The following is a 22891-nucleotide window of genomic DNA, read 5'->3' on the forward strand; positions in this document are numbered from 1 at the left end:
AGTGAGTGCAAAACATAATTTTGTGCAATTTTTCAACTGGTCTTAAAATTTTGAATGGGTGTTTATGTATAACAGGGGTGGGCAAACTACGGCCCAGGGGCCACATGCAGCCCACCAAGCGTTGGAATCCGGCTCGCCAGTTGCTGTCCAAGTATTTCAACTTTTAACATACAAACTGGCAACATGACTTGCAAGTTGGATGTCTCATTCAGTAAAACAAAACAGTAAAATTCAATTTCGTAGTTTGATATGGTCTGATGTTTAAAGTGTTCCAGAAAAATGGATCATGAGAACATACAGCTGATAGTATAACACTTTTACAGATAGAATTAGACAAATAATTGTCAATAATTGTCCAATTAATTAATTAATAATTATAAGCGTGAAATAGTGTGTGTGTGTGTGTGTGTGTTTGTGTGTGTATTAAATATATGTTCAATGTGGCCCACAAGTCAAAATATTTGCCCACCCCTGATGTATAATGTCTCAAATATACTAGTATATATGTGTAATGTCTCAAATACTACTATACTGTATATGTATACTACTGTACACATTACTAGAAATGACTTTTTTGATCATAGAATATTTTAACCTTATCATTATGTACAGCACACACACACATACGCCGACACACACTCAGTTGATACAAGATAAAATGTCTCCTGATGCCTAAAAATGCCACTAAGGTGTGTTTTGTATGTGTGTTCAAGAGAGATAGGGGAATATCAATTTAGTTGTTGCTTTTATTATACTGTATACATATATATATGTGTATGTGTATGTGTATGTGTATGTGAGTATGTGAGTATGTGAGTGTTTCACAGCCCTGCATAGCATCCATCATCACTTGTCTACACACACACACACATACTGTGAGCTCCTAAATTGACCCCAAAACAGCCTGACCCCCCCCCCCCCCACCGCCCCACCCCATCAACATGTGTCTAGCGTTGACTGAGGCAGTGTAAACTTTCACCACCATCACTTCTTCAACTTTACGAGCTGATTACTGCCTGACACACACACAGACACACACACATACACACACGAGTTGTGATAATAGTTTGAGGGAGGTCAGTTCCTCCATGGAGGAAAGTGGTTTTCCAAACAGAAGCTATATGTGGCTGCAATTAGACATTTCTCAGTCCGGGATGAGTCCCGGGATATATCACATGACCTCTCAGCTGCACGCTAACTGCTGCTCACACTCGCCCTGGGGAAAGTTTGCAACCAGCAAACATGTTCTTGTCAACACATTTCAAGGAATGGGCCACCGCAAACGTGTCATTTATTGTGGCATTGTTAGCAAGCGTTAGCACTGAGAGTGATAGGTTCATAAAAAACGTGCTGGAAAACAACATCAGCTTCTATGAGCCCAAACTGAGCGGCTTAGGATGGAGCGCCGTGTTCCAATAAAGATGAGAGTCACATGACTTGATGACTTGTCTTGCTAACAACAGCAACCTCACGTGTCAACAAGCTGCTTGCTGCTGCTTCCTCCAACATGGAGTCAAGTCACACCACATCATCAACATCTGCAATGTGTATGTATGTGTGCATTGTTAGCTGTTTCACTGACAGGCACTTACAATGCTCACACACACACACACACACGCACACACACACACACACACACACACACAGCCTAATTATCGAGAGCACTTCCTTTGGGATGAAACAAAAACGGCTATTTTCAGCCTGATGGAGTGTGATGTGTCGGTGTCGTTCTCTCCTTCTTCTGCTGCTCGCAGCATCTGTTGTCGTGTCGACACACCCCCTACCACCTCTCCCCCACCCTGCGCCCCCCTCCCCCGCCCCTCTTATCTGACGTTTGATGGTGCACTCGTTAAACAAGAGTCAAATTAAAAGAGACAATGAGGAAAGTTTCCACCTTGCAGCCTCTTTCATTTGTTGTCATTCTTACTCACACACCAGGAAGTATTGTGTCTGTGTGTGTGTGTGTGGGTGCGTGTGTGTGTGTGTGTGTGTGTGCCTTTAGGATGGGATAAAACAGGAGCACTTCACCACAAAGAGCCACACAATAGCCACACACACACACATATATATCACACACATATATATATATATATGTATATATATATATATATACATATATAATAGAGGAACGTCAACATCTCCGAAATGTTCCTCATAGGAAATAATGGAAGTAGAAATCATTTGTTTCAGGGTGAAATTGTGGCCAGCGTAGAACATTTAAGTCACATTACAGCTGGGATAGGCTCCAGCACGGCCCTGACCCTCGTGAGGATAAGCAGTAGAAAATGAATGAATGAATACTATGGGTCATAAAAGTGTACAAACAGGAAGTCTGTTTGTATTATTTCCTTCTCACTGTGTTCTCCATCTTGGAATGTCATCAGGAAGTGGATCATGAAGCTCAGCAAGGATCACCCTGATGACCTCTAAAAGAAAGAAATTCACACCCATGCTCGTCCAGTCCAAATGTCTCTGCTGGACGCTTAGCCTCGATCCATCTTTCCTATATCATCCATCAGGCCTCCATGCTGCTCTGCTGAGGAGATGAAAGCTCCTTCATTCATCAGAAATCTGCGTGGCGCTGACAACATCTTCTTCTTCTTTTCCTGACGATGCATGATGGTGTGTTAGAGCTTCATTGATCTGAGAGCAGTGCAGTGACTGATGCTGCACTGTGGCTCCTGGCAGGCTGACCTCGGAACAGACACACTTCTGGGTCGAGCTGGGCTGAAGACAACAGATGAGGTCCACCTAGCAACATACATGCAACCATCACAACTACATGCTTCATTCACCTGAACGTGACCTAAATAATAAAGCTGTTAATGTTAACAGCTTTCTGTTAAATAGTACATCATTACATCAAAATGTTTTCCACGTGCTTACTGTGTGTGTGTGTGTGTGTGTGTATGACAACACATCCTAACAAAGAACATGATGCATTCAACCCATAAGCCTGATATGAACGTGGTACGTTCAGGCACACTACACACATTATCAACATGTTATGGTCAGGTACACAAGAACATTATGAACATCTGGTGCTTTCAGGTACATCAGATGTTACACACGGTGCATTCATGTACTGTATACTATCATGAACCAATGGTGCATTCAGGTACACTAGGTACATTAGGAACACATAGTGTATGCTAGATACAGAATACAGAATAAAAAGCAGGGTGCACTGTACTATGAACACATGGTGCGTTCAGGTACACTAGGTACATTATGAACACATGGTAAATTACCATACACCAGGTATTTTATGACACATAGTGTACACTAGGTACATTATGAACACATGGTGTTCATGTACACTACACTATGAACACATGATGCATTCAGGTACACTGGGTACCTGTACACATAGTGTGTTCAGGTACACTAGGTACATTATGAACACACAGTGCATTCACATACACCACGTTTATTATGAATACACGGTGTGTTCAGGTACACCGGATACATTATGAACACACGGTATGTTTAGGTACACCGGATACATTATGAATACACGGTGTGTTCATGTACACAAGATACATTATGAACACACGGTGTGTTCAGGTGCACCAGATACATTATGAACACACGGTGTGTTCAGGTACACTAGGTACAGTCTGAACACATGGTGTGTTCAGGTACACTAGGTACAGTCTGAACACACGGTGCATTCACAAACACCAGGTATTTTATGAACACATAGTGTACACTAGGTACATTATGAACACATGGTGTTCATGTACACTACACTATGAACACATGATGCATTCAGGTACACTGGGTACCTGTACACATAGTGTGTTCAGGTACACCAGGTACATTATCAACACAAAGTGCGTTCACATACACCACGTTTATTATGAACACACTGTGTGTTCAGGTACACCGGATACATTATGAACACACGGTGTGGTCAGGTACACCGGATACATTATGAACACAGGGTGTGTTCAGGTACACCAGATACATGATGCACACATGGCGTGTTCAGGTACACCAGATAGATTATGAACACATGGTGTGTTCAAGTACACCAGATACATTATGAACACATGGTGTGTTCAGGTACACCAGATACATTATGAACACGTGGTTCATCACTCATTAAGCAGGACAGATGAAGACCAATCACATAAAAGGGTGAACAGAAGCCCCGCCCTCAATGCCTCCCACAATTGCATATTCCTAAAAAACAATTACAAAAATAAAACAATGGCCCGTTCCTTAGGTGGACCACATCAGCCAAGACTGGGACAAAAATCAGGACAAAGACAACAAGGGTCCACAGTCACACAGTGGAACTCTAGGGACACCTACAACCATTGTTACACAAAAGAACAGCTTGTATTCCTGCAATGTTATTGTTCCTTGAACACAGCACGAGGAACAACTATAGCTACACTCACATCGTTTTTTGGTATACATCACATACTACAATTAGGAATGCCACATGACCAAAAGGTTGGGAATAAGCAGAGCTCATCCAATCCTACCCCGCTAGAAAGCCAAGATGATTGTGTCATTTCTGAATGTGTGTTTGAAGTGATGACTTCACTGACCACCACCACACACACTCGCACACACAAACGCTCCTGGTATGTGTCAATCATGCATGATGTCATTTGGGAGGGGTCACTGGGTGGAGGGAGCATACATGTGTACCCACACACACACACACACGCACTGGGGTGTAGGCTGTGATGTCTTTGCTAACATAGTTAGCTCTTGAAATGACAAAGACGGGGATGATCATGTAACCCGTCATGTCAAACATGACAGGCGAGAATGTTCCTGCTCGTTGTTCAAACCCGGAGGGAACTAGATGATCACCTGTGAGTGTGATGATGATGATGATGATGATGATGAGGAAGAAGGCTGGGAAACAGATTGTGTGAAATGTATTCCATGGAAATGGATCAGTGGAAGCCAACATAATTGTTGGGAGTGTTCACTCAAGAAACAGCTCAATTTACTACACTTAGTAAGTCAGGGTGTGTGTGTGTGTGTCACAAGAGGCTTATCTTTCACGGTACTACTTACCTTAAAAAATGTATATACACTGTATATACTGTATATACGTATATTAGGGCTGTCAGAGTTAATGCGTTAATGACGCGTTAACGGAAGTTCCCTTTAATGGCGTCAAATTTTTTGACGCGCAATTAACTTGCGCTCCTCCTGTTTGACCCTCAGCTCACACCGTAGTTTGATTGAAGCACGGTAACTCTGCAGCCACAAGCTGGCACAAATATTGATGGGAAATGGAGAAAGAAAAGAGTATTTAGATTAGTAAAGTTAGCTTCAAAACCCAGGTAGATGGCTCTTGTAGCAAGACCAAAGTTATTTGGATCTACTGTCACCGTGTGACTTATCACTGATTAGATGGCCTGCCAGAGACCGGAGCAGTGCAGGTATTGTTTTTATTGTCATATACAGTGCTACCTTGGCATAAGAATGGCCCGACTAACCAGTGGTTTTTGCATTTTTACACAAAAAAAATCTCATCCAGCTAAAATTGGAGTAATTGCACATTAACACAAAGGAATATCCCCCATTTCTAAAGAATAAAAAACCTATTCTAGCTGCGAAATGCTATTTAAATGTTATTAATGCTGAGTTAACTGCAGGGAAAATGTGATTAATCACGATCAAATACTTTAATCAATGTCTGGTATTGGCTTTTTTTTTTTTGCTGAAAACCAATATTGTCCAACTCTCAATTTCCTATATCGATACCGATATGAGTAACATGACATATCAAATGTGGTGGAATGAACATGTGCTAATTTTTTTTCATGATAGGGAAAAATCCGATACCCATGTCGAACGATATCACATTTTTATGCTGATAATTCAGCATTCATCAGACTAATATTTATATGAAATTATCATTACTATTCCGTCCTTATATTTGTCAAGGAGAGCACTAAACTTGTTTGACCTGAAGGAGGTCTCACTCTGATATAAATATAAAGTAGTGTAGTGTACAAACTTTAAAATAGAATGACAATTAATGCTATTAGAAGTGTTATATAAATCTAGTGAACGTGTCATTCCGTTTGATGTGATTCAGCATTGGTTTGAACTAACATCCGGAGGATGACATGTTCATTTTGTTGCATGTGAAGATGTTCTCTAAGAATCTTTACCACTGTGTGAACAAAGAACATGTGTGTGTGGGGGGGTTAAGTGCAGCAATGATGTCGTGACGCGGTGATGGAGGATGTGATGGATAAAAGAATGATCCATTAGCTAATGGATGTCTTCAGTACCACACACACACACACACACACACACACACACACACACGCACAGGTTAGTATAAAACGTCACTTTTGTCGTCTGCTTTGTGCGACACTTTGACCTCTTAAAACTGCATACTAAACATGATATTGTTTGCAAAGGTGAGCTAATATTCCTTTGATTATTGATCTGCATGGAAGTATAAGAGAAATAATAAAGATATAGTTGAAGCATTCTTGTATTCAAGTATGTCAAGAAACAAGAGATGATGACAGCCAAGTTTATTTAAATATCCAAAAGTTAAAAAGAATACAAAAGCTCTTTACAGTTTCTTCATCATCAGGCTGGAGTTGGTCACATGACCGGCACACACCCAAAGAAATGTGACATAAAATAAATAGGCATCTTGAAGAAGACAAACATGGGGACGTATTCATCCAGCGCAGAGGAAGAACACTTGGAAGAGATGGAACCACCACCACGCAAAGGTCACCAGGGTTCACCCACCACGTGCGCGCTGGTGACATCACTGATACATTCCACGTGCATGCCGCCGCTAACATGCACGAGCAGCGCCGAGGCACCAAAAGTTGATGAAATCAAAATAAATGTAAGACGTTCACGTCGCTCCTTTAAGGCTTTGCTTTTCATTAAGACTCTGCGCGCACCTCACTGGCTGCTTCAACCAGGAAGTGAGCCCCTATTGGCTGCTTAGATCAAACAATTTAGGGAGTTAAGAATTTCAAAGCAAATAATCTCTTGTATGACGGGGGTCACACACCACAAGGTGGTCATTGGCCAACTTCTTTTTCTGCATCACATGACCGCCAGCCTCCATGGAGGATGCCAAAAAGCTCAGCCGAGAGTCCAAATGCGTGATGGGAGTACTAAGGCATTATGGGATGGATTTGGCAGCCGCCGGTTAGCTTCCTTGGCTTCTTGAACTGAAACGACGGAGAATGTGCATTGATGTGAAAATGCCAAAGACAAGATTTGGAGATCCCTCCAAAATAAATACAACTTCCTGTCTCCATGTAGGCAGAGCTCGCAGACACCTGAGATGGTTGGTTCCTTCGGATTGACAAGAGTCACTCTGGAACCCTCGGCCAGGACACACACGTTCACACACCCACACATGGCAGCTTGATGATTGACACATGAGAAGGGGAGGGCGGGACATACATCAGGTGAAGACCAGGCCTGTGGAGAACTTGTTGGAGTCCACAAAGTTTGGATCTGCTCAGGAGGCCACGGCAGGTTCAAAGGTCAAGATAATCACAGCATTAAGAAGCGTGACCTAGTGGTGAAGTGACGTCACTGCACTGAAGAAGGCAGAGGTCACCTTGGAGCGTGCTCCCGTTGGTGGCCGTACAAGGTGGCGGCGGCGAGGACGAGGGTCTGACCACGGGGGCGAAGGCAGACTTCTGCTTGGCGGCGACAGACACCATGTTGGCGGGAGAGAAGGAGAAGACGCCGGAGGAGGATGAGCAGTTGGACGGCAGAGAGGTGGATGACGCCATGCCGGGACTGGACGGGACGACTGGAGGAGGACAAACGCAGGAAGGCGGGGTTTAGCTCCCTTGTCATTCAAAGGTGCGTCCCATGTGAGCGTGCACACTCACTACCGTAAGGCGAGTTGGCGGCAGAGCCGTTGAGGAAGGTTGGCGAGCCCCCCAGGTTGGTCATGTTGTTGACGTAGCCGTTGATGGCGCCCGACGCTGGCGTGTAGCCGCTTTGCTGCGGCGTGGAGCTAGAGGCGTAGCTATGCGGAGACACGCTGTTGCTGCTGCGCACAAAGCCTGCTGGGGGAAAAGTCCCGTCAGACATGTTGGATTGACACCACGTTATTTTTGATAAGACACTCACTCTGATTGGTCTGCGCGGCTTCAGACACGTTTACGGATAGCTGCCCCGTGAATGAGTTGATGCCCATCATTCCTGCATGGGCGGAGCCAGAGAGCTGGGTGTGGCCTCGTGGAACGCTGTAGAGAGCTTCCGCAATGTCGGCCGCTCGCTTCAGGATGATCTCCTACATGGGGGTGTGTGGAGAGCGGTCACATGACATCAGCAAACGCATCATGTGTCACACCTGACTTCCTGTGTCCTCTCCTCACCTGATTACTGTGGGGGAGGGCGTACAGTGCCTCCACCAGGTCGGCTGCACGCTTGAGGATCACCTCCTGCAGGGAGCAGGAACAGCAAATCACAGGCGGCAGGAAAAGGAAGTCAACGCAGGAACAGGAAGTATGAATAGAAAGTAGGAGATTCCAGACATGCTGCAGATCCCGATGGAGGTAGAACGTTCCAGCATGTTCACAAAAGAGCTTCTTCATCCTCCTATCATCCATGTCCATGTTTCCATTGTTTGTTCCATGTCTGGTGTTAAGTGTCCATCACACGGAAACATGATCCAGAATGAGGGAGTGCTTCTGGGAAGAGGCCGGCTGATAAACGGGAAGGAAAGATGATCCCTACTATCGTGTAAAGATCGATCAGGCGCTCATTTGGACCGCTATGGTCCACCACGTCTTCTTCATCGCCAGCTCATGTTTGTGTCCTTCAACATTCTAATTTCATGGAGGTCTCTATTGTTCATCAAAACTGACATCTGACTAACACCTTTATTAATCATCTTCTCATGTCCAGCCTGTTACGGTGTGAGCATGATAGCCAGGATTATGTGTGTGTGCATGTGTGGACCCAAAACCTCATAACATCCGTTAGGAATGTCATACATGCCGGGTCACACCTCGCCGTGATGTCATTTTCGACACGTGCGCATAGATCAATACGGACGTGCACACTCCTACATGAGACTTTGTGGCAGGCAGACTTCCTGCATCGCCATGGTGACACGTTGATGACCTCATTATTTCAACATGACATCATCACAATGAGTCACAGGGCGACATCGGATGTGTGTATGTGTCAGTGCTCGCACACACACACACACACACACACACGCAGATGCTGGAGTGATATCACAGAGTACAACCTCCCTAAATGTTCACTGAGCAATTCAGCAATCATCTGTTTGTGCCTAACACTAACACCCTTTGTGTGTGTGTGTGTGTGTGTGTGTACCTTTGGCAGCCTGTCAGGGTCACCGGGGTGACGAGGAATGACCTTCTGGAGTCTTTGGAAGCCGTAGTCGATGGTTGGCTCATTGAGAGCTTGATAAGAGAAACAAACATATCCAACCTTTAAACATTTGATCATTTATATTCATTCCTGATTGTAGGACAACAAATGTCCCCGTGCTCAGATTCTTAATCCATACAGGTTGAATTTGCTTCAGAAAGAGCAGCATACAAATGACAGGATCATCAGCGGCATCATAACAGGAATCAAATATCTCATCACACTGTGTCCACATGTGAAGGTGTGGCCAGGTGGGGGTGCGGCCAAGAAAGAGGTGGAGCTAGATGGGGTCTTGGCTTGCGGATGTGATGTTTGGTACTTTCCACATGCGGCCATGGTAACCGACTTTTACCATGATATGCTGAAAGCTGATATGTAGTGTTCTACACTAGTCACTAGGTGTCAGTAATGTTACATTGATGAGACAAGAGCCACCACAGGAAGTACGCTGTCAAGACAACAAAAATACTGTCAAAATTAAATTTAAAAGGTCTGTTATGTCTTAAATATGTCAAATATGTCTTATTTTATGTTATGATGTCTACTATATTGTGTAATACAAGTGTAAAAGTGACTATAGGGGTGTTATTTCATTTCTCGAGGGCTCTAATGTTAAAAAACGAATTTAGAAGTTTGTAAACAGGTTTTCTATGCTATAAATGGACAAAATAGCCCATTTATAAAGGAATTGTACTTTGCAGAAATACACTCATCACTTTGGGTTCTGGAAACAATTAACCATGATAAAAATGGATTACTGTATGTGCATATTTAAGCTTCATGGCTGATGTGATGATGACATCACCCCCCGACCTTATAAAGGAAAACTTGCTCATCATCCACAATCGTTCTGTGAAATAGGAGCACATATTTTTTTCCCCTTTTTTATGTGTTCTAATGAGAGAAAATGGCTTAGTATGAGCCAGATAACGTGGCATGTCATAGGCACCTATTTTGACTGTGAATCACTCTAAAAGAACGTCTAATAGTGTTGTATCGTTTGATTTCCATGCTACTGTGATCATGTAGTAAAAACAAGTCATACTTCTTGCCGTATTTTGATGATTTAAAACATTACAGAAACTTTGTGCCTAGGCGCATTGATTTCCCATAGCCGATATAGCTCATGCTACTTATTGTCAACAACAGCAACACAGAAACAACGATGACACTTTTACCCCATTCCACTCTCATTGGGGTTGCCGTGTCTTCCAGCACAAGACTATGCTCCAGTCCTCAGCTAAAAAAAATGCTAACAGCAAATGAGCATGTTGTTGAGTGTGTAGCAAAACTGAAAGCCGGCAGTGTGTCTGTCCCGTTAGTGTAGCGACTAGCCAGGTGTGGTGTTACTCCGCCAGATAAATATAGTTTTTCGTGGTAGCTGCTACAATAACAATATTGCAGTAGCTTGGTTAATATACAGGTCACTTTTGTAAATGGATCGCTGTTTTTTTTTTTTTAATAGGTACCTCCCAGTGCGGCACGGCGGTCTAGTGGTTAAGAGATATGCCTTTATTCGTCCCTCAGTGGGGAAATTTGTTAGCGCGCAGACCTCACAGCTAGGAGACCAGGGTTCAATTCCACCCTCGGCCATCCCTGTGTGGAGTTTGCATGTTCTCCCCGTGCATGCGTGGGTTTTCTCCAGATACTCCGGTTTCCTCCCACATTCTAAAAACATGCTAGGTTAATTGGCGACTCCAAATTGTCCATAGGTATGAATGTGAGTGTGAATGGTTGTTTGTCTATATGTGCCCTGTGATTGCCTGGCCACCAGTCCAGGGTGTACCCCGCCTCTCGCCCAAAGTCAGCTTGGATAGGCTCCAGGATGCCCGCGACCCTCATGAGGATAAGCGGTAGAAAATAAATGAATGAATGAGGTACCTCCCATGACTTGCATTGTTAGCTAGCTCATACTAATTCGTTCATGTTTCACATCAAAAATGTGAATGATGGTCAAAATTCCCAAAAAGTGCAGTTCCAATGTCTCAATGGGCACACTTCTGTAGTACTTACAAATCAAGTTTTTTGAGTGCATTGCGTTCACACTGAGAAGTACCAGATGTAGGTAGCACTTATATCGGTCAAAATGGTGAATGCGCAGTGCTGCACTCTTACCACCCTCGATAGTCGCCATCTTGCCTCTATAACATGGAGGGAGTGTGCTTTGGGACAGCACTAAGTTGGTGCACTCAAAAAATAAGTACACAGCATACAAAGTGTACTGACAGAAGTATTTGATTTGAGAAACAGCCCTTTGTCCGTCTCACAACACTTCCTGTGTGGAATTGAAGCGTTCCCTCACGCGCCGTCTCAACCAGGAGTGTGTGTGTGTGTGTGTGTGTGTGTGTGTGGTGGTAAACAGGGTGTGTTTTGTGTATAATTCGACTAATTGCTTCAATGTGGATCTCCTTAACAAGCAGACTGTTAAATTGCAGTTGCATTACTGAGCCTGTCGTTATGGTAACAATATGTGGCTCGTTAGCGACGACTAATCTGTGGTCATCAGCTACATAACGTGTGTGTGTGTGTGTGTGTTTGGCCCCCACCTGTGTATATGAACCTTCCTGGTGTGCCTTTACAGAACTGTTTGGACTTGTAGGACAAAGTGACTTCCACCACACCAGGAATGTGTCTTGGTGGCGTCTGAACACGGATAGCGTGCGGCGTGATCAACTAGAGAGGTAAGAAAAGAAAGAGCAGCCAACCAATCAGAACACACGTCCTGCTGAAAACGTCCCAGATTCAGCTTTCTAGTTGGATACGTGAAGTCTTCCATAAAACACTCAGCACTGACATTCTTTACACATGCTCACACAGCTCTGTGTTGTTATTGGAGAGCAGTCTCACACACACGGACACACAGACACACACACTGGAAGAAAGCACAGTGGGGGTGGTGTGGAAGAAGAGAATGAGGATGAAGAGGGAGCCTACCTCGCTCCACACCAGCATGGTTCCAAAGATGACCTGTAGGCCGTCAAAGAAGTTGTCTCCTATGATGATGACAGTAGCGCCCCCTGTGGTCCAGCCTTCACTGGGACTGATGGCTTTGATGCACGGCGCTGCTCCTGACCGCACGCACGCACATACATACACACAGTGTTAGAGGACTGTGTATTTGTGTATTTCATGTATGCTGAAACATAATTTTGTTATTCTAAGTAATTCAACCCACATATTTTATGACGTTGTTGTGTATCAAATATATTCAAATAAAATATTAAATTTAGCAGAGCACACACACACGGATGTTTTGTGTGTGTGTGTTAGAGTGTTGTAGTGGGAGGGATTAGCCAGATGGATGGCAGGAATCATCTGATAGGATTAAACCATCAACCATCTGCTGGCCATGATGCTCACAAACACACACACACATACATTACCGTGGTCGAGGTACGAGGGCGTTCCTTCAGCAGCATCGAGCCTTCGGGCCCGTCGACCATGTTTGGAGTTGTTGTGGACAAACATGTTGTCAGACACGGACAGGACATGTCCTTCCACGCTCACGGTAGTGGACACCACCACCTGGGGGAGAGGGGAGTGAGGGGTGAGGAGAGGAGGGGGTTAGGGGATGAGACAAAACAACCCAAGTAGCATAGTGCCATTGAAACAATGTGGAATCTATATTGAAATTTCAACGTTATCTCATTAAATCGTTTAGCATCAGTTTGCACCCACAGCTAACATTGAAACAACGTTGATTACATAACCATAGATCGACACAATTTCAATTGTTTTGCTCATAAAATCTGTGTTTTCAATGAATGGGCTCATTTAAAACATATAGACTATCTATATATTTATCTAGTATAAATAAAAGGCACACACTGTTATAAGAGAAATCAAATGTTTTATTTTGTTTCATTCACGACCATGCATAAACCTTCCAGGCCGGTCTGGCACACGTCAGTTTGAGCAAATGAAGGTGGTGGAGGCATAGAAATTTTCTAACCTACATCGCACATCAGATCAGTCACATGACATGCACCAGGCTAATCCAAGCTACGACGAATGACTTGACTGGCAATTTTCTTACATATAAGTGTATACCTGTTAGCTTACCCATTGGGCTTCCAGGCCTGGACAACCTTAAAACTGTATAGAGTGATGAAAAAAAATGTATCCTCCTATTCCGTGTGGAAGTGGTAAGTTTTTGACTTTGTCTTCAATATGTTGGAGGCAACAATATGTTGCTGGCTCGCTTGCTAGCTCACTAGCAAGGAGTCCCTGCAGCATAGGACTTGTGCAATGTGTTGTAAACAATAACTAATGCCTACAGGGCTCTAATAATGTAGGCTAGACCTCGGCCATCTCTGTGTGGAGTTTGCATGTTCTCCCGTGCATGCGTGGGTTTTCTCCGGGTACTCCGGTTTCCTCCCACATTCCAAAAACATGCTAGGTTAATTTGCGACTCCAAATTGTCCATAGGTATGAATGTGAGTGTGAATGGTTGTTTGTCTATATGTGCCCTGTGATTGGCTGGCGACCAGTCCAGGGTGTACCCCGCCTCTCGCCCAAAAGGCAGCTAATTATCTTTCATCTCATCTATGCATCAATGCTGTTTCAATGTCACTGCTTGTCAGGTTTCATCAGTTTGGCAACATTGATTCAACATCTGTTTTGCATTATTTCAATGCAAAACAGATGCAACCAACAATAATCAATATTGTTTCAGTGTTACTTTGCTATATGGGAAAGGGTGGATAACTTGGGGGAAGTGAAAGCATGCAAGTGTGAAAACTTCTTTAAATGGGCCCTCTTATCACTGTTACATCACACACACACACCCAGTTTAGCTTGGTGTGTGCGTGTGTATGTGTGTGCCCACATCTTCTCCAATGTTGAAGGGTCCGGCAGTTAATTACCTCCCAGAGAAACAGAGCTGTCTTCTTTGGTTCCACTACAATAGAGCTGCACAATTAAACACACACACTCGCACACGCTTTCTTCCTGATGGTGTCACAGCACCAAATATAAAAGGAAGTAATAAAGAGCCTTGACTCCTCCCCTTTACTTCTTCTCAAGAGGTTATTGTGCTTCTAAAGGGTCCACACACACACATGCACACACACACACAAATACAGAGCGAGAGAGAGAACGAGCTTCACCTGAAACCTCCTCATGTCTCGTGGGTTCCCAGCATTCTTCAGGCAGTTCTGGTTGCACTTGAGGAAGAACTTGAGGAAAAACCTGAGAAGACATTGAAGGGAGGAATCAAGGTCATGACAAGGGCATCATCAATAGCACGTCCATGGTGCTCATTCACATTCACGTACAGACATCTCTGCTGCATGCTGGGAACTTCTACCAGCTTCTGTGTTTGTGGGGAATGAACCACTTTACATCATTAGAACTTTTTTTTTTAATCTTCACTTTGCATCACCTCCATTCCCTGGAGGCTCAGCTCACATGACAAGACTTGTAGTGCAGCAGGAGAACAAAGCTGAGGTGTGTGTGCGTATAGTTTTGTGTGTGTGTGTGTGTGTGTGTGTGTGTGTGTGTGGCGGTGCAGCACAGAGCAGTGGCAGGTCCGGGGTGTAAAACTCAGCCTTAACGAGCTCAGGCTTCGTTAGAACACAGGCGCTGAGATTCTGCATGAGTAATTGTGTTGACCTCTCACCCCTGGGTGACAGCCTATCACAGCGGAGGACAGCCACAGTGACCCCCTGCGACCTTCCACTGTCTAGTCCTCTTCACAACCTACAGTATCTTAGCGTTAACACCGCCGACTTGTTTGACCTCTCTCTCTTACTTACACACACACACACACACACACACACACACACACACACACACACAAATGGTGTGTTTAAAAAGTAGAATTAGTGAAATGAAAGAACCGTCATTTCTCACCAACACATTGCTTCATGAGACATTACAAAATAATATCCAGATCCATGATCAACAAACATGAGTATAATGAATATTAATAATGTGTCACACTCATATATAACATATGGAACTACTTTATTAGAATACCAATCAATGACTGTAATCAACTCCCATTGGCTGACAGTCTTCTTCATTACACAGCCCCGCCCACCCACCAATTGACCCCATCTGGCCTAATCAAGTCCCCCACACAAAGGCCCTGAAGCCACCACTCCCGCCCCCCCCTCCACACGCACGTGTGTGTGGTCGTTAAAGGCTTCCAATTAAAGTGGGCAATTATAAAATGACTTTAGGGGAGGGGGCCACCATGACCATTTCACCCTCCCTTTAACCCCCTCCCCAGAGGCTTGATCATGTTCGACTGATAACATGGTTGTTGACCTTTGCTCTTTTGTCTCGCTATCGCTCTCTCTATCTCTCACACACACACGCATGTATACAGTACATAGACATATCATACACACACACACACACAAGCTGATGTTCTCCAGTGTGTTATGTTGTCATGTTGGTGTCGAGATGTGCTTGTAGCAGGCCAGTGATCATGTGACCCGTGCGCCATAGTGTCACGTGCATGCCGCATGCATTATTCAGCCGCTGAGACGGCAATTAAGAGCTGCCAGCACAACTGACATGAATATTTAATACAGCGGCCTGAGGACGCAGGCAGGAAGTGACTGACAGTTTGGCCATGACCATGAAGCAGCATGGAGGTGTGTGTGTGTGTGTGTGTGTGTGTGTGTGAGTGAGGACAGACAGAATGAGAAGAGAGGATTGTGGGAATTTGTTTCTTAAGTTAACAGTCACAATGCCAACAGGGCGAGGGACACATCCGGGGGAATTCCAGCAGTGTGTGTGTGTGTGTGTGTGTGTGTGTGTGTGTGTGTATGTGTCCGTTTTATTCCCCAAAGACTCAGTAAGCTGCTGAGCTAAGAATAACGGCGCTGCTGCCTGGCAAGAGAGACAGACAATGTTGTTGACAGGTGGAGCAGTGCGGAGAGACGTTTACAGAAGACATTTCTCCTTCTTCATGTCTCACTTGCATGGCTTTGCCGTCATGTGACTAAATAACGTTCTCTTGCACATCTTCACCTTCTTTAAATGGCGTTCCTGTTGCCATGCTGCACAAGCTCTACACTGGGTCTCGACCAAACTTCTTTGAACAGCATCTTGGTGTTTAGGGGTGTAACGTTTGGTACATAAGCGTACCGATTTCCCACAGTACATATTGCGTGTAGGACAGGGAGTGTGTCTTGCGTTATGTCATAAATACGGTTCAGCCCAGCCTTTGGCTAGCAGGACTCACGGCTAACAAGGAGAAGTCAGCTCCTGAAAACCCTCCTCCACTGTCTCCTCATGCTGGAGCTAATGCTGCACTTAAGGCAATATGGAACTTTCATGTACTACTAATAAAATCAGAAAACCTCACCCCATCTCTTAGTATCTCTCATAGGTGAGGGTGAGAACGTAGATCGACCGGTAAATTGAGAGCTTTGACTTCCTGCTCAGTTCTGTCTTCACGATGACGGTCTGGTACAACAACCTCATTACTGCATGGACCTTCCCTTACTTGTCAACAAGACCCTGAGGCACTTCAAAGTCTTCCACCTGGGGAAAGACCTTGCTCCCAACCCAGATGGTACCATCCACCCTTTTCTGACCTGAGATCATGTCCTCAGATTTGGAGGTGCTGAATCTCATTCGAGAAGCTTCACACTCAATTGCAAACTAAAGTGAAGGTGACACATCCTGATGAAGACACCCGGACCAAATCGTCTGCAACTAGCACAGACGAGATCCTAAGGCCACCATGCTGGACCTCCTCAACGCCTTCAATGTGCCTAGAAATTCTGTCCATGAAAATTATGAATTATACCAGGCGCTTGCACTGGCTGTACAAGAACAGAATGAACCTATCCCATCCTCCCAGAGCATCCCCACAGAACACTCCGAGGGAAGAAAGAAAGTCCACAATGTGCTCCCATGTACTCTCCAAAGGGTGTAGAGCTGGTCCAGTGTTCTGTGACCAGGATGAACCCACAGTACCTCTGTCATGGTGATGGACCTCAGACCGCTTCCTGTATAAAAAGGTACGTCAGTGGGGTTGAGAAGGGCCTTAAAGTAGTCCTTCCATCACCAGACTATATGCTCAGTCGGGGTGGAGATCTGCAGGTCAACCCCCAGTGTAAACGGTGTGGACCAGGCACTGCTTCCTCCTTCCTCCTGCTTCAGGCGCCCCACAAGCCATCCATGCGCCATTCCTCCCCGCTTTAAATGTAGCATCATTCTAGCTCGCTTGCTAACTGACACCGCTTTGTTGAAACGTGCACTTCCTGTCTGCTAAATCGACCTGCTAGCATCACGTGCACACACCTGGTGCCTTCACTGTGCGATGCAAGGAGGCGTGGGAGGGGAGGGGAAGAAGACTGAGATGTGGAAAAGTGCGTAGCGGAAATGTAGCGGTGCAGGAGGAAGAAGAAAGGAAGACGACTTAAGAGGCCGTGCTGAGCTGACTTCATTTGCATAACCACGCTTGATACGCGTGCAGGTAATTGATAGCTGAGCGCCATATCGCTGTCAATCACTGTTGGTTTCCCTGGAGATATGCTAATGAGCAAAATGATGACGATGACGGTGATGATGGGGGATCTTCGCTGGCAGCCATCGTGCACACGCACATGAACGCATCACAATGATGTCACACATTGATCAACAGGTGCCACAGAAAGTAAACCTGTCACTTCCTGTCAGGTGATCGCGTGACCTCACCAATGATACCCATCAATAATGAGGAGGAGTCAAAGAGGTGATGGGTCAGAGGAAGATTTTGTAGAGGAGCAGAGGCAGCTGCAAGGAGGGAAGGAGGGGGTGGAGGGGTGGGGGTTGGTCTTAAAGGCATAGTGTTGAATTATAGATGAGACATTGATTTGGGGAGGGTGACGAGGGGGGGAAAGGGGAGGTGAAAGGAGGGGGAAGGAGTACATGAAGTCGAAAGGATACAAACACACACAAACACACACACACACGATGGCAGCGATACAAAGTCTCAGTGAAGCATGCAAGCATCTTGTAAACATCCCAAATAACGATGTATGCATACATTAGCATTTCATATGCTAACTGTTGTCAAGGAATACATCAAAAGAATGCTTTATGCTTAATGACAGCTGTCGTTTCATGATGTCACCAATTAAGAAGAGGAGGGGGAAGATGTATCTCATGTGGTTCAAGTACACACGCACACACTTTAATGACATTATTAATGATTTCTTCGGCTAACTGCACTCAGCAGCTTTTAAAGAACTCAATTCCCGCCCACCATTTACGTTAGCCACACCCACTCGCTGCTTCCTTGGACTAATTGAAGATACTAATATAACGCTCATAGGAGAGGAGTGTCAGTGTTTAATGACTTCATTTCAAACATCTGTCACGTTCCTTCTGTTTCTTCTCCTCAATCATTTCAATGCTCATAAGCTTGGAATATTCCAGGTCAATTTATAGCCTGATGGCGACGGTTTTCAAATCTTAATGACTATCGATGGTGTTTAACTAACAAACTATCAATGGCTCTTCACGCTAGCACACAACTCGCATGCACACTTAATTAAGGAGACTATACAATTTGCGGGGGAAGAACACAGGAGTACTACAACACAATCACAAGTGTCTGTGTACGTAGTTGAAGAAAAACTTCAAATGCGTCCATCACGTGCTGATTGACGGCTGTCGCGTGCCAAGCGTCAGCGAGAATGTAGTCAAACACACGGCTTGTTAATAAGCTCTTTGACTTGTGTTTGTCATCTTCCCTTCAGCAGGACTAACACGTGTGTGTGTGTGTGTGTGTGTGTGTGTGTGTGTTAGCATGATGACAAATAGGGACCTAGAAGAAAACGCTACTTCCTGTTCCGCCTCCCGGTGGAGAGCACTAATTAGGCTGCGCACTTGTCAGGAGGATGCACGCTGGCGTTTCATGAGCGTGTTGCTTCCTATTTGTTCCTCTCATTAGGTAATCAAAGTTGTTAGCATGTTTACACTCATGGTAGCGCACTGGCATCAAACATCAATGTTTGTGCATGCCTACTGGGAATACACAGAGCGCTAACACACTAACACAGACCATGTTGAACTAGAGAAGGAAATTTGCCTAGAAATAGTACTGTATGCTGAAGAACTGAATTACAGGGATCAAATGAAAATTTGAGGGATATGGAAAATTTTTGAGAAAATGCCATTCATTTAAAGGGGAATTTTGGGCCTGAAAGGGAACTTGGTTGACAAATGTAGAAAGAACAGTGGATCTCGACATATCCTGTCTCTGCAAATTCAAGATTTTTGCATGAACAAATTAATTTTTTCTCTCTGAAAATAGAATGCATTTTTAATTGCAGAAAACATCACTGTTCATCTTCCTCCTCCCTCGCTAAAAACACTAAAGTTGTTTTCTTCCCTGTCGGAACCAAACAGTTCCACAAATTCCCTCGCCACACAACCCCGCCAGTCTGTATCCCTCTTTTGTCGTCGCTCCCAGCACCACCCAAATCAGCCCCCTGCCGACGACCGTGGACCTCCCGACAATGCTCCACGCCTTCAAGATCAACTGGCAGACCCCGAGCAAAAGCTGCTAGATCTCTAGATCTAATCGCATTTAACCTGAAGCCGCACCACACCTACCTCTCCAAGCGCTCCCCATGATGAGGGAGCGTGCATGAAGCGCAAATTTACAGCTCTGAAGTGCATGAGATGTCATGAGACCAGAAGGTACTATAAACCGGGTTTGTGAGAGTGAGAAAAAAAGTTCTGGCTTTTCGATCTGAAATTACAGTAAATATGTTATAGTAAAGCCTACAAAGTACAACATTCATGTATGAAGTAATGATGCGACATCAGGGCGACATCAACTTGGACACAACCCAGCCTCAAACGTGACTGCAAACAGTGAGGGTGTACGTAGATCGATGTGTTTGGCTTCTTGTACTTTACACACCCTCAAGTGGACATTGATTGGCTCTCATTGTGTCTGGTCTTGTTGAGCACCAGCTGATAGGCTCCCATTGTAGGGCAGGGTGAGGAGCGGTGAGTAGCGGGGATGTGAAAATGGAGACACATGTGAGAGTTGTCTGTCCGATGAATGTGATATGCATTTTTTGTAAAAGAGTTTGTTTACTGCAAAAAGCTCAAGTTTAGCACACCACAAAGCAGCCACAGCTAACATTAGTAGCAAATATGAGTCCCTTCAAATGTTTTTTAAAGCCACTTTGATGTTACATATCTGAAAATACCTGAAATGAAAATATTTCAGCAATTTTTGGTGTGTGATTTAAAAAAGATTAATTAGATTAATTAATCACAGGTCAATTAATTAATCTTGCCTTTTTGACAGCACCAGTCTCAATTACTCACAGATTTTCCCCATTCATATGCAGGCAAGGAAAGGATGCCCCGTGAAGAGCAGGCATCTACTGTATTTAATAAATATTGTTGTGTCTGTGGTAAAGACACAAAAGAAAAAGATATTAAAAATGAATTAAGACAAAAGTTGAAGTTAATATGCGTGTGTGTGAATGTATGAGCCCATGTCAGCTGTCTAAGTTGTGTGTAGGTTAAGGGGAGCTGCCAGGAAGTAGAGTCATGTGACCCTCCATGGACCCTCCTCACCTGTATCCATACTCGTGTTTAAAGCAGCCATTGTGATGGTAATGCTCCTCGGCGTCTTCTTTGTGCACGCTGCTGCCACTCACGCTCCTATCTCTCCTTCCCTGAGAAGAGTTTCCATCTAACGTATGGCGGCGGCCGGATTAAAGGCGGCCAAAGCGCTGACGCAGGACGTGCACACTTTACATGAAGAGCGCACGTGACCTTTCCATTGAGGCGACATGACCTTAGCTTAGTGACTGAACGAGAGCTGCAACATGACCTCATGTTAGGTCGCTGCCATCATCATGTGCGTGCACGTGCAGGTGATTGGATAGAAAACATCAAAGATAATCATCCATTAAAATGCAGCTTCACAGCCTCCATCACATCCATGACAGAGGCATAAATGTGCACATGTGCGTGTGTTCACGAACGTTTCACTGGCACATCACCCAGCTATGATAGGATGATAGGAGAGGTGTGTGCTATATAAACATGGAGGAAACATGAAATGGTGCCAATGCATTGTGGAAACATGCACCTCTTGCTTTAGCAATGAAGACAAACAGGAAATAAGTCTTCCACGCCACTGATTGATTCCTAACCAATGTGGCACATTAGTGTGAGCTCATCAGTTGTGACAATTTCACTTAATTGGTCCCAATGAGATGATTTTTGTGCTACAACTGATGTACATCTGTTCATCTATCTGCCTACGCCAGTGACCCAGAGTGACAGATAGAACAATTGAATGCTCTTCCACTAGATGGCAGAAGGCACACAATTAACCATGATATGCGCCTGCCATTCATACAACAGAATAAGTGCTGGCATGCTGGGTGATGTGCCTGGAGGTTTTCATTCATTCATTTTCTACCGCTTATCCTCACGAGGGTCGCCGAGGGTGCTGGAGCCTATCCCAGCAGTCTTCGGCCGAGAGGCGGGGTACACCCTGGACTGGTCGCCAGCCAATCACAGGGCACATATAGACAAACAACCATTCACACTCACATTCATACCTATGGACAATTTGGAGTCGCCAATTAACCTAGCATGTTTTTGGAATGTGGGAGGAAACCGGAGTACCCGGAGAAAACTCACGCATGCACGGGGAGAACATGCAAACTCCACACAGAGATGGCAGAGGGTGGAATTGACCTCTGGTCTCCTAGCAGCGCGCTAACCACTCGACCGTCTGAGAGTTTTATCATGTAAAAAATACCGTCAATAAAGGCTTGAAAACATAACTGATTTAAGGTCAGTCCAATGTTAAACACTTCACTGTATGTGCAGTCAAAAAAAAAAAAAAAAAACAATTAAAATGAAAATGCCCTGTGATTGGCTGGCGACCAGTCCAGGGTGTACCCCGCCTCGCCCAAAGACAGCTGGGATAGGCTCCAGCACCCCCCGCGACCATCGTGAGGACAAGCGGTGAATGAATGAATGAATAAAATGAAAATGGGACCTCAGTCTCTTTTAGCAGAACTCTACTTGAATAAAAATCATAATCCAAAAACAAGAAAAAAAAGAGACCTCTTAAAAAAAAAAAAAACCCTAATAAAAGCTACACTCCTTAACAGCAATGTAAGTTAATGAAGCTATAAAGATAAAGCCTGCTGATGCATGGTGTCACGTAGAACACAGCACCACCAAATAATGCCAGGACCGCTTCACGGGGGTGGGAAGTCATCACAACAATGCATACCCATGTAGGAACAATGCGCACCGGGCATACTATTGTCATGCACTAGACGTAAACAGTACTTGACAAGATGTACTGTAAATAAGTGGTGTGGGAGTGTGGTCAGTTTGTGCCATTTTTGGACCCGAATTACACGGCAAGACTGTAATTTATTTGTAAACAGAACGCAAACAGTTTTCACGTTTTTCCATGGCGTGCCATAAATACATGAATAAATGACATTCATTGCCACAGCAAATTGCTGGACAATGCAGACACAAAATGGGTGCAAGT

At 44.6% G+C, this 22891-nt stretch overlaps 1 protein-coding gene across 6 annotated transcripts in view; it reads right to left on the reverse strand.

Moving 5' to 3' along the window:
- Positions 1 to 6524: 6524 nt before the first annotated feature.
- Positions 6525 to 22891, reverse strand: part of LOC131138681 (transcription factor COE1-like) — a 25316-nt gene continuing 8949 nt past the window's right edge. The window contains exons 7-16 of one of the 6 annotated variants that reach the window (XM_058087820.1): positions 14496 to 14577; positions 12771 to 12912; positions 12322 to 12455; positions 11934 to 12060; positions 9331 to 9419; positions 8361 to 8426; positions 8113 to 8275; positions 7869 to 8048; positions 7589 to 7786; positions 6525 to 7482 (exon numbers count right to left, since the gene is read on the reverse strand). In XM_058087820.1, the coding sequence (XP_057943803.1) occupies positions 7430 to 7482; positions 7589 to 7786; positions 7869 to 8048; positions 8113 to 8275; positions 8361 to 8426; positions 9331 to 9419; positions 11934 to 12060; positions 12322 to 12455; positions 12771 to 12912; positions 14496 to 14577 (1234 nt within the window). In that variant the 3' untranslated portion in view covers positions 6525 to 7429. Of the gene's footprint in view, positions 7787 to 7868; positions 8049 to 8112; positions 8276 to 8360; positions 8427 to 9330; positions 9420 to 11933; positions 12061 to 12321; positions 12456 to 12770; positions 12913 to 14495; positions 14578 to 22891 lie in introns of all 6 variants that reach the window. The other 5 variants (XM_058087823.1, XM_058087819.1, XM_058087817.1 and 2 more) reach the window with 5 other exon arrangements.

Source organism: Doryrhamphus excisus, chromosome 11 (genome assembly GCF_030265055.1).
Source record: "Doryrhamphus excisus isolate RoL2022-K1 chromosome 11, RoL_Dexc_1.0, whole genome shotgun sequence".
Taxonomy (NCBI): domain Eukaryota; kingdom Metazoa; phylum Chordata; class Actinopteri; order Syngnathiformes; family Syngnathidae; genus Doryrhamphus; species Doryrhamphus excisus.